The sequence below is a fragment of the Saccoglossus kowalevskii genome, chromosome 22, assembly GCF_978046115.1.
Source record: "Saccoglossus kowalevskii chromosome 22, keSacKowa6.1, whole genome shotgun sequence".
NCBI lineage: Eukaryota > Metazoa > Hemichordata > Enteropneusta > Harrimaniidae > Saccoglossus > Saccoglossus kowalevskii.
In genome coordinates, this window is record NC_140662.1 from 3,594,198 (window position 1) to 3,609,985 (window position 15,788).

The 15,788-nt window shown below is 36.3% G+C and overlaps 1 protein-coding gene across 1 annotated transcript; it reads left to right on the forward strand.

Annotated features, from left to right (window-relative positions):
* Window positions 1–162: 162 nt before the first annotated feature.
* Window positions 163–8,698, forward strand: LOC100374407 (death-associated protein 1-like). Its single transcript, XM_002731967.3, has 3 exons — window positions 163–365; window positions 2,335–2,437; window positions 8,193–8,698. The coding sequence occupies exons 1-3, from the start codon at window positions 314–316 to the stop codon at window positions 8,353–8,355; spliced, it is 318 nt and encodes a 105-aa protein (XP_002732013.1). The 5' UTR covers window positions 163–313; the 3' UTR covers window positions 8,356–8,698.
* The last annotated feature ends 7,090 nt before the right edge of the window (window positions 8,699–15,788 follow it).

A 15,788-nucleotide genomic window follows, 5' to 3' on the forward strand; every position in this document is an offset into this window, starting at 1 on the left:
TGAATGTAGGGGTGGCACCTTTCTTTTAACGGGACGTCTTGACAGTTTCTAGTCGATGAAGGGACACCTTCGAAGTATTTCTATTCATTACGCGCCCCAAATATTATAAATTTTAAATATAAAATTGCACTTTGAATCAATGGTCGTGTTTAACAAGGTGGACACCCTCAAATGTAAACAACGTCACGTGACCAGGTCGATGTGTGAAACAGAATAGACAGCAATTTTCTAGTGCGCACGTCGTTCGAAGTCTGTGTTCCTGTTTACTGCGAACAAGCATTTCAGAAAAACTCCGTATTTAGATATTTCAGAAATGTCCAGTGCCGAAGAAGCCGCGGACATTAAAGGTGGACATCCTCCAGCAGGTGTGTATTTTTCGTGAGCACTCACTTAATTGACCGAGAAAGTTGGCGCGACAGTATCCCGGGGGTTCTGGTAGGCGTGGTGAGCTCGATGCAGCAACCCATACTAACTGTTATTGATTATGATAACAATAGCAACGTGGTGCATTCATTTATTTCGTGATTCACCCGATTTCACTGTTTATACTAAATTTTGATTGAAATTTATTTGTCCGTGTAGTGAAGGGTTTTTGTGGTGTCAAATTCATACGACATATGCCAATCTAAAAAAAATTGATTTTTTATTCCTTAACACCTGGCAGACTCCGTACAATGGCCGGGTTATCTAGAGGTTACGAACTAGATTATACGATTACGTCAAATTTATTGCCACGTCCACATCACGCAATAAGCGAACCAGCAGACGATCAAGACATATGGAATGGTTTATTATTACAATGGGAATATTCCTGTTGTTTGAGAAAAATGTGTCTGTTGATCAAAATATGTGTTATACAAAACTGAAATAAATATCGGTTGTGTAACAGTTATAAGATAGGCAATTATTACATGCTTGGCCGATAATGAATATCATTAGTCAATTAGGCAGTTACTAGTATGCCCAATACTTTAATTTAAAATGGTACATGCATTACCATGTATATGGAAAATCTCAGAACAATACATAGTTTTTAGCATTTTTCTACAAAACATCCAAATATGTTACCGTTTCTATCTTGACCAGGGTAACTGACTAACATTTTAGTTTCAACTATCCCCACCCATAAAGGCTATTAAAGCTATGCATGTTTTAGTGTATATTTTATTTGACACTAAATAATATATTTTGTTACATTATCTGTGGTCAAAAGACATTAAATATAATAAAACACAAGTACACACACGAGACAAAAGAAAATATATAAATAACTAAAGTCTAAGTAAAATTACTTGTACATGTAGTAAAATAATGTTGTCAATAAATTTGCTAGCACTATTGGCAATGAACCAATCTCTCGAACTTAAAATTTCTGTAAACATTTGTTGTTTTGATAGTTTAAAGATACTTTTATTATAAATGCTAACTACATTCAGAAATTGAGTACGAGCATTTGTTATTCCAGTATGGTTACAGTCTAAAAGTGCATGGATTTCATTGCCAATAGCCCCATTGTTACAAAGTTGGCACTTTCTTTCCTCTGGAGGTATTCCTTGATATCTAAGTTTTTCAATTGGTAGGGTACATTTGTATGTGCAGATATCCTAAATTTGGTGAAGCTGGTTCTATGTTGTGCAATTTTTACTTGATTCAAATATGGTTCAAATTTATATGTAGGTTTGAACTGAGTGTATGTACGTAATTTATTGTTTTGGGTTGTCTGGACTGTTGGTAGCCAAACTTTTTCAACATAGATTTCTTTTAATTTTGAAATAAGCAGAGTATTGTCATCAGCATCACCAGTTTTAGTTATTTCCTGTAATTTATTTACAAATGTTGCCCATGTATTACCTTTGCTTTTGGTTTCTGAGATGTAAGCACAATGTACTAAGTGACTGCAATTGCTGGTGTTGTTTTCAATTCTTTTCTCGTATTTAAATAATTGTGCACATATTTCAGTAATGACAGGATATGTGCACAATTATTTAAATACAAGAAAGTATATCCAAATATATCCAACAGAATAACTGCAATTTGCCCCCCCCCCCCCCCAATGAACTGTTGGTGGTGAACAATTTACCTAAGTAGTTTCTTCTATAACCGTTAAACACATGCTTAACAATGACTGTGTTTTGTAATATTTTAAGCTGGTAAGGGTATTATAGTGCAGTGACTTGCCAATTATTTTATTGGACGTAAACATTTCATAATGCAAAAATTACCATTAAATTTCAGTTATAATGTGATCATACTTGGAACTATATCAGTGTTTATGTGTTGCGTTGTAATGTAACATAGACTGTACAGTGATTATGATTATTTTTTATTTGGCAGTGAAAGCCGGTGGTATGAGGATAACACAAAGCAAACATGCACATCCTGAAAAACCCGAAAAACTAACGAAGGAAGAAGAAGAAGAATATGCTGAACCCACTAGGTAGGGTTATGATAAAATAATGTTGAAAGTGATGTTCATGTAGTTTAATTAACACATTGCCAATGTTAACACAAATCCTCCATGGATAAGCTGTTAAGTATAGTATTTAATTAATGGTATCTGCAGGTAATTTGTTAATCCACAATGCCCACCTGAGCTTACATATACATGTTTATATGTTTAAGCTTAAAAAAAAAAGATTCCCCCTGAGCTGCTAAAAAAATGGTTTTTATTTTAATTTTATTTTTATAATATTTTGGCTAAAAAAAAAGAAACAAAATCTGCACTGTTTAAACTGATGCATGTGCTGACCTGATATAAATATTTTTTTTTGGTGGAAAAGTGTGGCTGGTCTTAGCTTGAAGAAATGCATGTACTTGGTTTGTCTGGCATCAAAACTGTGACAACTGTCTCGCGTGTGTATAGCCTGATGTGTAAAAAAATATAATTTTTGCTCAAATAATGTTTGTCAATAAACAGATTTTGTAACACCGACTAGTAACGCATTCCCTCATTTCATTCATATTTATTGTATAAGCACCAAGATTGAAGGGTGGTGGTATTCGCATCACCAACTGCGCAGACCACTGTGTATAGACAAATGAGTACAAACTGAGACGTTACCATGCATTAACTGTGTAATCTTTGGTGATTAGAAGGTATCAAAAGTTCACTGGCAGTAGTGCCATTAGAAGAGCGCATTGGATTGGGGGAAAATCAATGTTGATAACATGTCGCATATGCGCCAAGTGAAAAAAGGTTTTCTCAAACGAAAAATTTAGATCTTGAATTAGGTGAAGATTCCATATTTTGAAAATTTCAAAAATAACTTATGGTTTCACCGTTCAAAAAAAAGGAAAATATGAAATATTTTTTCAAAAATTTGATCAAGTCTATTAACTGATGGGGAAATTATGTCTGCTTTGTTGAAAATTTGCAAAAGAATTATGAAAAAATGAGTGAAATCGTGTGAAATGTTGGCAATAAATATTATTGATCAAAAAGTACTCGTAAACTATAAAGTATTTTATTTTCACTTGGAATTTATTTTTACTATATTTCCTAAAAGGATGATTCAGTGAAAATAAAATCCAGTGATTCTCCATTTTTTCTGAAATTTTACATTGAACTGATAAATATTCAATGAAAAAAAACTCCATACAAACAAAACGGCTAATGTACCTTTCCAGCAAAATGTTATTATTTACAGTAGACTTAAAGATGCTATACAAATGTGCATTTTTCTCAATGAATGTATTATAATCATTCTCTTATACACTAACGTTAACGTAATTTCCAATTCACTATTACATTAAGTTGCACAACCCTCACACCACCAATATGTGTTGATGGACATACTGAGAAATATATTGGCTTTTAATAAGAAGTCATTGATATGGTTACAATTAGAGGTTATTGAACTGTTACATAACATTGTTCCATAATCTCATTTTTAATTAAGATGATGAATAATTTATGCAATTAGTTGTGAAACATGGTTGTTAAAATTCACAGGATCAATTCTATCAAAGATGAGCCTAGTATGGTACAGTCCAGCCCTTTTCGAATTGTTACTATATTTAAGATACTGTTTACATTGGCAGGCAATTTGTTTTCACAGAGTTTAACATTATGTATTCATTGTAATGTGCTTTTTCATGGGTTTTTAAGATTAAATTTTAAATTGCAATAATGAGAAGACGGTAACATACCATATTTGTTCCATTAGTAAAACATACGCTTATGTAAAAATATTTTAATTTACTTCATCTGTTGTGTTATAAATGTGACTATACTGTCAAAATACTAGTAAGTCTAAGTTTTAGATACTCTGAACAGAAACATTGCAGTTGTGTGTTTGCGCCATTCGGGTAAATGAGACATACACCAGTGACTGTGTTGGTAAATGAGACATACACCAGTGACTGTGTTGGTAAATGAGACATACACCAGTGACTGTGTTGGTAAATGAGACATACACCAGTGACTGTGTTGGTAAATGAGACACACACCAGTGACTGTGTTGGTAAATGAGACATACACCAGTGACTGTGTTGGTAAATGAGACATACACCAGTGACTGTGTTGGTAAATGAGACATACACCAGTGACTGTGTTGGTAAATGAGACATACACCAGTGACTGTGTTGGTAAATGAGACACACACCAGTGACTGTGTTGGTAAATGAGACATACACCAGTGACTGTGTTGGTAAATGAGACATACACCAGTGACTGTGTTGGTAAATGAGACACAGACCAGTGACTGTGTTGGTAAATGAGACATACACCAGTGACTGTGTTGGTAAATGAGACATTGACCAGTGACTGTGTTGGTAAATGAGACATACACCAGTGACTGTGTTGGTAAATGAGACATACACCAGTGACTGTGTTGGTAAATGAGACATACACCAGTGACTGTGTTGGTAAATGAGACATACACCAGTGACTGTGTTGGTAAATGAGACATACACCAGTGACTGTGTTGGTAAATGAGACATACACCAGTGACTGTGTTGGTAAATGAGACATACACCAGTGACTGTGTTGGTAAATGAGACATACACCAGTGACTGTGTTGGTAAATGAGACACACACCAGTGACTGTGTTGGTAAATGAGACATACACCAGTGACTGTGTTGGTAAATGAGACATACACCAGTGACTGTGTTGGTAAATGAGACACAGACCAGTGACTGTGTTGGTAAATGAGACATACACCAGTGACTGTGTTGGTAAATGAGACATTGACCAGTGACTGTGTTGGTAAATGAGACATACACCAGTGACTGTGTTGGTAAATGAGACATACACCAGTGACTGTGTTGGTAAATGAGACATACACCAGTGACTGTGTTGGTAAATGAGACATACACCAGTGACTGTGTTGGTAAATGAGACATACACCAGTGACTGTGTTGGTAAATGAGACATACACCAGTGACTGTGTTGGTAAATGAGACATAGACCAGTGACTGTGTTGGTAAATGAGACATAGACCAGTGACTGTGTTGGTAAATGAGACACAGACCAGTGACTGTGTTGGTAAATGAGACATACACCAGTGACTGTGTTGGTAAATGAGACATACACCAGTGACTGTGTTGGTAAATGAGACACAGACCAGTGACTGTGTTGGTAAATGAGACATACACCAGTGACTGTGTTGGTAAATGAGACATTGACCAGTGACTGTGTTGGTAAATGAGACGTACACCAGTGAATGTGTTGGTAAATGAGACATACACCAGTGACTGTGTTGGTAAATGAGACATACACCAGTGACTGTGTTGGTAAATGAGACATACACCAGTGACTGTGTTGGTAAATGAGACATACACCAGTGACTGTGTTGGTAAATGAGACATACACCAGTGACTGTGTTGGTAAATGAGACATACACCAGTGACTGTGTTGGTAAATGAGACATACACCAGTGACTGTGTTGGTAAATGAGACATACACCAGTGACTGTGTTGGTAAATGAGACATACACCAGTGACTGTGTTGGTAAATGAGACATAGACCAGTGACTGTGTTGGTAAATGAGACATAGACCAGTGACTGTGTTGGTAAATGAGACACAGACCAGTGACTGTGTTGGTAAATGAGACATACACCAGTGACTGTGTTGGTAAATGAGACATACACCAGTGACTGTGTTGGTAAATGAGACACAGACCAGTGACTGTGTTGGTAAATGAGACATACACCAGTGACTGTGTTGGTAAATGAGACACACACCAGTGACTGTGTTGGTAAATGAGACATACACCAGTGACTGTGTTGGTAAATGAGACATACACCAGTGACTGTGTTGGTAAATGAGACATAGACCAGTGACTGTGTTGGTAAATGAGACACAGACCAGTGACTGTGTTGGTAAATGAGACATACACCAGTGACTGTGTTGGTAAATGAGACATACACCAGTGACTGTGTTGGTAAATGAGACATAGACCAGTGACTGTGTTGGTAAATGAGACACAGACCAGTGACTGTGTTGGTAAATGAGACATAGACCAGTGACTGTGTTGGTAAATGAGACACAGACCAGTGACTGTGTTGGTAAATGAGACATACACCAGTGACTGTGTTGGTAAATGAGACATACACCAGTGACTGTGTTGGTAAATGAGACATACACCAGTGATTGTGTTGGTAAATGAGACATACACCAGTGACTGTGTTGGTAAATGAGACATACACCAGTGACTGTGTTGGTAAATGAGACATACACCAGTGACTGTGTTGGTAAATGAGACACAGACCAGTGACTGTGTTGGTAAATGAGACATACACCAGTGACTGTGTTGGTAAATGAGACATACACCAGTGACTGTGTTGGTAAATGAGACATACACCAGTGATTGTGTTGGTAAATGAGACATACACCAGTGACTGTGTTGGTAAATGAGACATACACCAGTGACTGTGTTGGTAAATGAGACATACACCAGTGACTGTGTTGGTAAATGAGACATAGACCAGTGACTGTGTTGGTAAATGAGACACAGACCAGTGACTGTGTTGGTAAATGAGACATACACCAGTGACTGTGTTGGTAAATGAGACATACACCAGTGACTGTGTTGGTAAATGAGACATAGACCAGTGACTGTGTTGGTAAATGAGACACAGACCAGTGACTGTGTTGGTAAATGAGACATAGACCAGTGACTGTGTTGGTAAATGAGACACAGACCAGTGACTGTGTTGGTAAATGAGACATACACCAGTGACTGTGTTGGTAAATGAGACATACACCAGTGACTGTGTTGGTAAATGAGACATACACCAGTGATTGTGTTGGTAAATGAGACATACACCAGTGACTGTGTTGGTAAATGAGACATACACCAGTGACTGTGTTGGTAAATGAGACATACACCAGTGACTGTGTTGGTAAATGAGACACAGACCAGTGACTGTGTTGGTAAATGAGACATACACCAGTGACTGTGTTGGTAAATGAGACATACACCAGTGACTGTGTTGGTAAATGAGACATACACCAGTGATTGTGTTGGTAAATGAGACATACACCAGTGACTGTGTTGGTAAATGAGACATACACCAGTGACTGTGTTGGTAAATGAGACATACACCAGTGACTGTGTTGGTAAATGAGACATACACCAGTGACTGTGTTGGCAAATGAGACATACACCAGTGACTGTGTTGGTAAATGAGACATACACCAGTGACTGTGTTGGTAAATGAGACATACACCAGTGACTGTGTGGGTAAATGAGACATACACTAGTGACTTTGTTGGTAAATGAGACATACACCAGTGACTGTGTTGGTAAATGTATTTTGTTTAATTTATTTGGATAACTTTGTCAGAGTGCAATTTACGATTGGATGAAATAAAATTACAAAGAAGTCACATCTTCTATAATAATATTTAACATGTAATTTAGTACAAGTTTTATGTCACCTGTTGAGGTTGGTTTGTCTAAACTTGTTCCAATCGTGTAACGATCCCAAGAAGCACATTCACTCAGCACCTGAGCTGTCAATTTTACTGTTTTAGTGTCCAAAAAAATAATGTGGTGACTGTAATGCTTCAGCATGCAAAAAATGCAATGTTTTTGATGTACATGTGCTTTTATTGGAGATGTGCTTTCAATAAAGCAAATACTAAATGTATGTTGTTAAAATTTAATGACCAAATGCATTGTGTTGATGCAGAAACTTTAAACATTAGCATTCAACTAAATGATGTTCTCTTTGCTTTATTTACAGTCCTCCTAAAACAACTGTGGTTATTTCTGGTGTAGTAAGCAAAGGTGATAGAGACTTTCCACCAGAGGCAGTGAAAGTGATGCACGAGAAGCCTATTCCAAAGCATGACAACCGCAATCCACAAAGCAAACATAGTATGCCAATACAACAACCACGTAAATAGATGACACAATTTATCCATAGTTCCACATGCAACTGTTCTTTCACATATATATAGTGCCGGAAAATCAGGTTGCAAAACTATTATTAAGAAAACTATTATTTTCCTCAATTTTTACGATATGGGATTCCATTATCTTCCTTCATTGAGCATTGTGGTACACTAAAATGAAATAAAGTACCAACACATCACCATCACCCTTTTTTTCGTGAAGGCTTTCGGCAGGCGATGTGTTAATGAGAAATAAAATGATAAAACATGGCAGGTTCATTTATTATTATTGTACATGTATCTGTTATTAATTCAGTTCGAATTAAATTGTTTTATTTCAAAGTGGAATAATTAATTCAGTATCTTCTGTTGCATTTGTTTGTCTGTATGTGTTAATGGGTTATAGGTCTAGCTGTAAAAGATTATTTGCACCACAGCTGTGTTGTATTGGCAATACAATTTTCAGTTGTATAAATGGTTGGCCCAATGTAGTGCTTCCTGAATCAGTCACACCAAAGGTTGATTTAGGCGGGGTATGCTATGCATATTAATAAGGAACTAGTGTCTGAATGTTTCAATGATATATTCATGTACTTCATTGTACTGTAAGTTATATTGTACATTGTTAAGTCTCTCATGCATGTAATATTATGACAGAACCCCACACCCTCCCCGTGGCTTTCGTTGCGTATGGAAGTTATTTTCACGAGTGATGCGGTGTATCCTACGGCCGTATTTTCATGTTAAAAAACGCAAGTCCAATTGCGTTGATATCGTATATATTGGTACTACATGTGGTTCTCTTTCAGATTTGTTCGTTTTGTAATGATATCTTTAATTCTCTAATATTGGTGAATATTTTTGTCATTTTTGGTAAAAAGTGATATTTTTGACTTGTTGAAACCGCAAGTCTGATTGCTTTTATATTAGATATTCAGATTTGTTAATTTCATGGTGATATCTTCAATTATCTAATTTTTTGGTGAAAAGTGATATTTTTGAATTCTTGTTGAAAACAGTCCTGTTGTTTTGATACATGTACCTATACATATTGTTCATTTTCTAATGATATCTTCAGTTCTTTAATTGAAATGTGCATTGCTAACAGCGGAGCTATCTCAGCCGACTGGCTGCTTGTTAAAACATGCAATAGAATACCCTGAACAATTGCTTTGTTTTTTCAGTTCTTTAATAATATTATACAATAATTAATACATTCTCAGCATTAGAGTTTCCAGTCAATTTGTTTATAAAAACAATGAAATTACCAGCTGTTTTTATTTTATTTAGAAATTGTCTCAATGACCTCAAAAAGAGACCTTCAGGTTTTTACTGTGCTATCATTTTGACAAATGCCAATGAAATATATTGCTGTTATAATTTGTTCCTGGCACATGTGCAGAAAAATACTGAAATGACAAATTCTATGTTGTCTTAAATGATTTTACAATTTTAATATTGGCATAATAAAATGGTTCAATTGTTCCTCCTTCAACATGAGAACTATAAATATCTTTCCATCACCAAGTTTGTTTGTTTTTTTCTTCATGACCTTCACTGCATGTTGTTCACCAAATGTTGTCAAACTTGATATTCTTGATCACTGCATATGGTTCACTTAATGTTGAGACAATTGGCTGTTGATCTCATTTTCCATAATTGCATGTTGTACACCCAATGTTGAGACACTTCGATGTTGATTTCCAATTTTCCATAATTGCATGTTGTACACCCAATGTTGAGACACTTCGATGTTGATTTCCAATTTTCCATAATTGCATGTTGTACACCCAATGTTGTGACACCTCGATGTTGATTTCCAATTTTCCATAATTGCATGTTGTACACCCAATGTTGTGACACTTCGATGTTGATTTCCAATTCTCCATGACTACATGTTGTACACCCAATGTTGAGTCACTTCGATGTTGATTTCCAATTCTCCATGATTACATGTTGTACACCCAATGTTGAGACACTTCGATGTTGATCTCCAATTCTCTATAATTGCATGTTGTACACCCAATGTTGAGATACTTCGATGTTGATTTCCAATTTTCCATGACTACATGTTGTACACCCAATGTTGAGTCACTTCGATGTTGATTTCCAATTCTCCATGATTACATGTTGTACACCCAATGTTGAGACACTTCGATGTTGATCTCCAATTCTCCATAATTGCATGTTGTACACCCAATGTTGAGACACTTCAATGTTGATCTCCAATTTTCTATAATTGCATGTTGTACACCCAATGTTGAGATACTTCGATGTTGATTTCCAATTCTCCATGACTACATGTTGTACACCCAATGTTGAGACACTTCGATGTTGATTTCCAATTCTCCATGATTACATGTTGTACACACAATGTTGAGACACTTCGATGTTGATTTCCAATTCTCTATAATTGCATGTTGTACACCCAATGTTGAGACACTTCGATGTTCATCGCCAATTTTCCATAATTGCATGTTGTACACCCAATGTTGAGATACTTCGATGTTGATTTCCAATTCTCCATGATTACATGTTGTACACCCAATGTTGAGACACTTCGATGTTGATTTCCAATTCTCCATGATTACATGTTGTACATCCAATGTTGAGACACTTCGATGTTGATCTCCAATTCTCCATAATTGCATGTTGTACACCCAATGTTGAGACACTTCGATGTTGATCTCCAATTCTCCATAATTGCGTGTTGTACACCCAATGTTGAGATACTTCATGTTGATCTCCATAAGCATGTTATTCACCAAATGTTGAGACACTTAGATGTTGACCTCTAATAATTCTCCACCACTGATACATGTAGTACACCCAATGTTGAGACACTTGGATGTTGATCTCTATGTCTTGATCATTACAGCCATGCTAGATATATGAGCACACACTTGTTATTACGTTTAACATTCATTATTTTATATTAGTGTTAAAGTACCATATAATTGGATGAATTATAGACTGAGTGCAAAATTTGAAAATATATTTTGTGAACTGTTATTCAAATATTTGTTACATTGTTGGATAAACGAATGAAAGATTTCATATTTCGTAATACATTTATCTTCCATTAAAATAAAAAAATGAGTAATTACTGTCTGTTGGTGGCTGTCAGTAATTTCCACAATGTTTTTGGTTACAGCATAAAATACCCCATAGTGAGGTACTGTCATTATCACAAACCCATTTCGAAAATTTTATAAATATTTATCAAATTCAAACTGAACAGTGATGTTTTTATTGGCCGATGGAATTATAATATTGGAACATTTTTGTTGCAATTTATAAAAAATAGGGGAAAGTGGGTTTTGTTGCGAAGTAAGACTGGTACTTGTATGTTATAATCTATTTACGAATGTAAATATTTGTAAACTTAATTTGCAGTTACACATTGAATGAGTGTATACAGTGGCGTAGGCTGTTCTAACGTCCTCTAATTTTAATGCAAAAGCTCGTACCCAGCCAAATCCAATCTTAACCTTGGATTTGAATGAAACCTAATTCAAAGGAAGCCGAATGGGTTTATAAATTTTGTTGTGAAGTATAAACATGTCTTACCTAACTTTGGTGTTAATTAGAGAGTTGAAAAATGTTTCAGTATTACTGTTTGTTTGATGACATATTTATAAAGTTTTCAGATATTATTATAATAATGTGAATCCCTAATATGAGTATTATAACATGACTAAAGGGCAGATATCCCTTAATGTTTTCATTTGTTGTTAATTTTCAACTGTTTTTTAGACAAGTTGAACTTTTTGAAATCTACCTGTCGTTCCACTAAGATGGGAATTTAACCTGATCTACATGGGAGTAAGGGTTAACTGGCATGGTCTGTGACAGTTATTGTTTTCTCTCCTAGGCACTCTGCCAAAAACTAGTCAGGCTACAGTGAGGGATACCCTTGTTTCGCTGCATCAGCAGTAGTCATCCCCTCCTCCACATACATGCACCACTTCAAAAAAACTAGATTACTATCAATGTATTCAATAATCTGTTTTTTAATTCTGTTTTACTGGAAATCGTCTACTAAACTAAACATATAAACAAGTCAAAATTATAATATGATGGCATTTAATTCACTGGCAAGTCTGTGAATTTAAAACCTGATGTATTATACTTAAAATAGTAAAATTACAGAGATGGTGATAAATGTACATTGATGGCGTTTACTCCCCACCCCACTTTACTCATACATACAATGTATTCAGGTAATGATATTATTGTAACTGCATGTCCTCCCTACAGCTGTGTTAGAAATGGCTAAAATAATTATGAAAATTAGGAATATATTAATGTATGGTGATTCCGGGTTTTAATCTTCAAATATGGCTACACTTAAAAAAAGAAAAGAAAAGAAGTTTTAGGGCTAATCTGCACTGGCTCGGAAGGTTGTAAATGATTAGCTAGTTTGAATTTCTAATTTGCATAACATTACTGAGAATGAACGTGCATTCAACGCCACAAGTCTTTTGTTTTTTTAGCCAATCAGAATTCATCTTCCGAGCCAGTGCAGATCAGCAGAAGTTTTAACGTGTTTGCTGAGAATTTTAAAAATAGCGCCCTCTGTGACACATGAAAAAAACAAAAGTATTATCCGGTTTGTTATGCCAGCTCCATGGCCTTCTTGTATTTCGCTTTGATGGCGTGTATGTTGAATCTGTCTTACATGGCCGTTTGAAAGTTTACGTGAGATATGGAAAACATCATATTTCACGCCACAGTTCCTCTATGCATAACCTATTGATATCCATCACGTATTTAACGGAAATCGATTCAGCTCTACATGAGAACGTTGTGTTTTGTTTGGTTTTTCACAAAAATAATAATTGCAAGCTTATCAAAGGAACAGTCGGTATGCCGCGTGACGTGTGTTATAGGGCGGTAGTCGTCGCGCCACGCATGCGTGAGATATATGGTTCTCATATAAACAAAGATGGCAATTTTGACTGTTGCGCAGACCAATGAGTACAAACTGAGACGTTACTTAGCTTTAACTATGTAATTTTAGGCGATTGGAAGGTATCGAAGAAATCACTGGCAGTAAATAGTGCAAGTCGGGCCCAGGTCATACTTGAGATTCCATTAGAAGAGCGCATTAAACTGTGAGAAAATCAATGGTTATCGATACATATATCGTATATGCGCAGCGCGACGACCACCGCCCTTTAATCAACACCGGGCGACGACGATTACATTTCGCAAATTACAAAGGTACTAGGTGTTTACAACCTCCAGATATTACCTTGATGTATATCAGGTGCGCCACCACAGGTTAAATAGAACAAGCCGATAGACTGGCGACCCGCTTCGCTTAAACATAATTTTTTCTGGTGTTGCCATGGTAATAGTAGGACCGAATTTGTTTTTCAAATTGTTCCACCTAACTAGGGTGCAGGTGTGACCAGCTTATCAAGTTTGGACAGACAATGTCGAATTCATCAAAAGCACTGGCGTTCACTCAAAACAAAAAAAGTTACTTGGCTCGGCTCCCCTAAAAAATCACCGAAGAGTAAATAAGCCGTTCCTGGCGAAAAATTACCCAACTTCGAGGCTCAATTTCAATTTTTCAAGTCATGGTATTTCTGTCGATTTGTTTGAGATTGAATTTCTGTTCAAATATTTTACCTCTGTAACTTACGACGAACAATATTTGCGTTCTCCTAGTATATAATTAAGCTGCTCTAAATATAAGTGGCATATTAGCGCGCTCTAGAGGGGTTTATAGTAGATAGGCGGTCATAATTTCCCGAAGTTATAAATAAAATAGACAACTTTGTCCATGTTGCGACTACTGCGGTTGTTTTCTACGTTTTTCTTTAAGGTTGGTCTCAATTCGTTCACCTCTCCCCTGCTACACGACTGTACTGGTCTGGCGATCGCTCAATAGCTTATATATAGGTATATTTGTTTACATTTGTTTCCAACCAGGTTGTAAATAAATGAAAATGTCGCTCACTGATCGGCACTAGCTCAAAATCTGTTATGACACATTATGTTATATTCGGGTGCGCACGACCGGTTCTTTCGAAAACGTAAATCAGTGGGTATTCCTACCGCTTGAGGGAATTTATGCGTTAAGACCTTGAGTTATGACTACCTAACTCTTTTATGGTATTGCAACATGTCATGCTTATTTAATAAAATAGATTATCCAACACAATGATTGCGCTCTCTTCATGCGTACCAAATAGTGCTTTCGTTGCAGTTATTGAAAATAATAATAATAAAAAAAAACGTTTATATCTATAAAAAAACACAAAAGCAATGTAACTAAGTTATGCCGCATGTGGACATATCATACAAACGTATTTTTAATTTAAGACCAGTGATTTCCCGTGCTAAATTTCACTAAATCTCCTTCGCCATTCAACTTGAAATATTTGTTTATACTAAGACCGACAATTAGTGTCCCTACACGATGGTACATGCATAATGTTTCATCTTATCACCGAATCCCACGTGTGATTTTCTGTTCGTTGATAGACAGCATAGTGGGAATGGTGTTATAGGTGTTGAAGATCACAAGAGAAATAAAGAACAGTAGAATTGCGAGATGACCACTACTTGAGGACAACATGACCACAAATGTTTTTGATAGACCTACTGATAAGGGCCGGTATTTTTTGATACGTTACACATTTACACGCCGGCTAGTCAATTTAAACAAGTGTCATAATTATGTGTCAAGCTCGAACACAGTTGAAAATCTGTCTTGACGGATGTAATGTTACGACAGTGAACCCCGGCTATTGATCACTGAATATATCTTGAAATGCATACAGGGTGGGATGTAGGCAACAGACAATAATAGAACCGTATAATACGCACATGCACAGTCCCTACAGCACTCTCCCTTTAAAGGGCGTCGGTCGTCGCGCCGCACATGTGCAACATTTTTGTTGATAAACATTGATTTTCCCATAATCCAATGTGCTCTTCTAATGGAATTATAGGTACGAGTTGTTGGCCTGGGCACGACGTGAACTTATTACCTCCTTCGAAACCTTCCATTCACAAATAAAGATAACTTGTTAAAACTTGATAATGTCTCATCTTTGTTTACGAGACCCATATCCCTCGCATGTGTGGCGTGACGACCACCGTCCTTTAACGAACTTTGATATTTCGAGGCTTGGTGTGAGCACAGTCCCTCTATAGGGACTGTGGTGTGAGGTAATCTTAACCTGAGATCACAGCGCCCGCATGCGTACTTGAAACTACGCCACCTACATCAGGAATAATGAATGGTAATTAATGCATGTGTAACATGTAACAAATTTGTTTGTGTTACGACTTGTGTTTGACCACCACTACGAGACACGGTAGTTGTAGTCATAACATGCGCCCTTTATTCGTTGATCAGGTGATAGTTATACTACACTTATATTGGTCCAGCAGTCTATCACGTGATAGTCATACTACACTTAAGA

Excerpts from the sequence above, each read along its gene's own strand:
- LOC100374407 (XM_002731967.3), top strand. The coding sequence starts at position 314 with ATGTCCAGTGCCGAAGAAGCCGCGGACATTAAAGGTGGACATCCTCCA. Across the intron at positions 366-2,334 it reads AGGTGGACATCCTCCAGCAG|TGAAAGCCGGTGGTATGAGG; the intron begins GTGTGTATTTTT and ends TTTATTTGGCAG. Across the intron at positions 2,438-8,192 it reads GAATATGCTGAACCCACTAG|TCCTCCTAAAACAACTGTGG; the intron begins GTAGGGTTATGA and ends CTTTATTTACAG.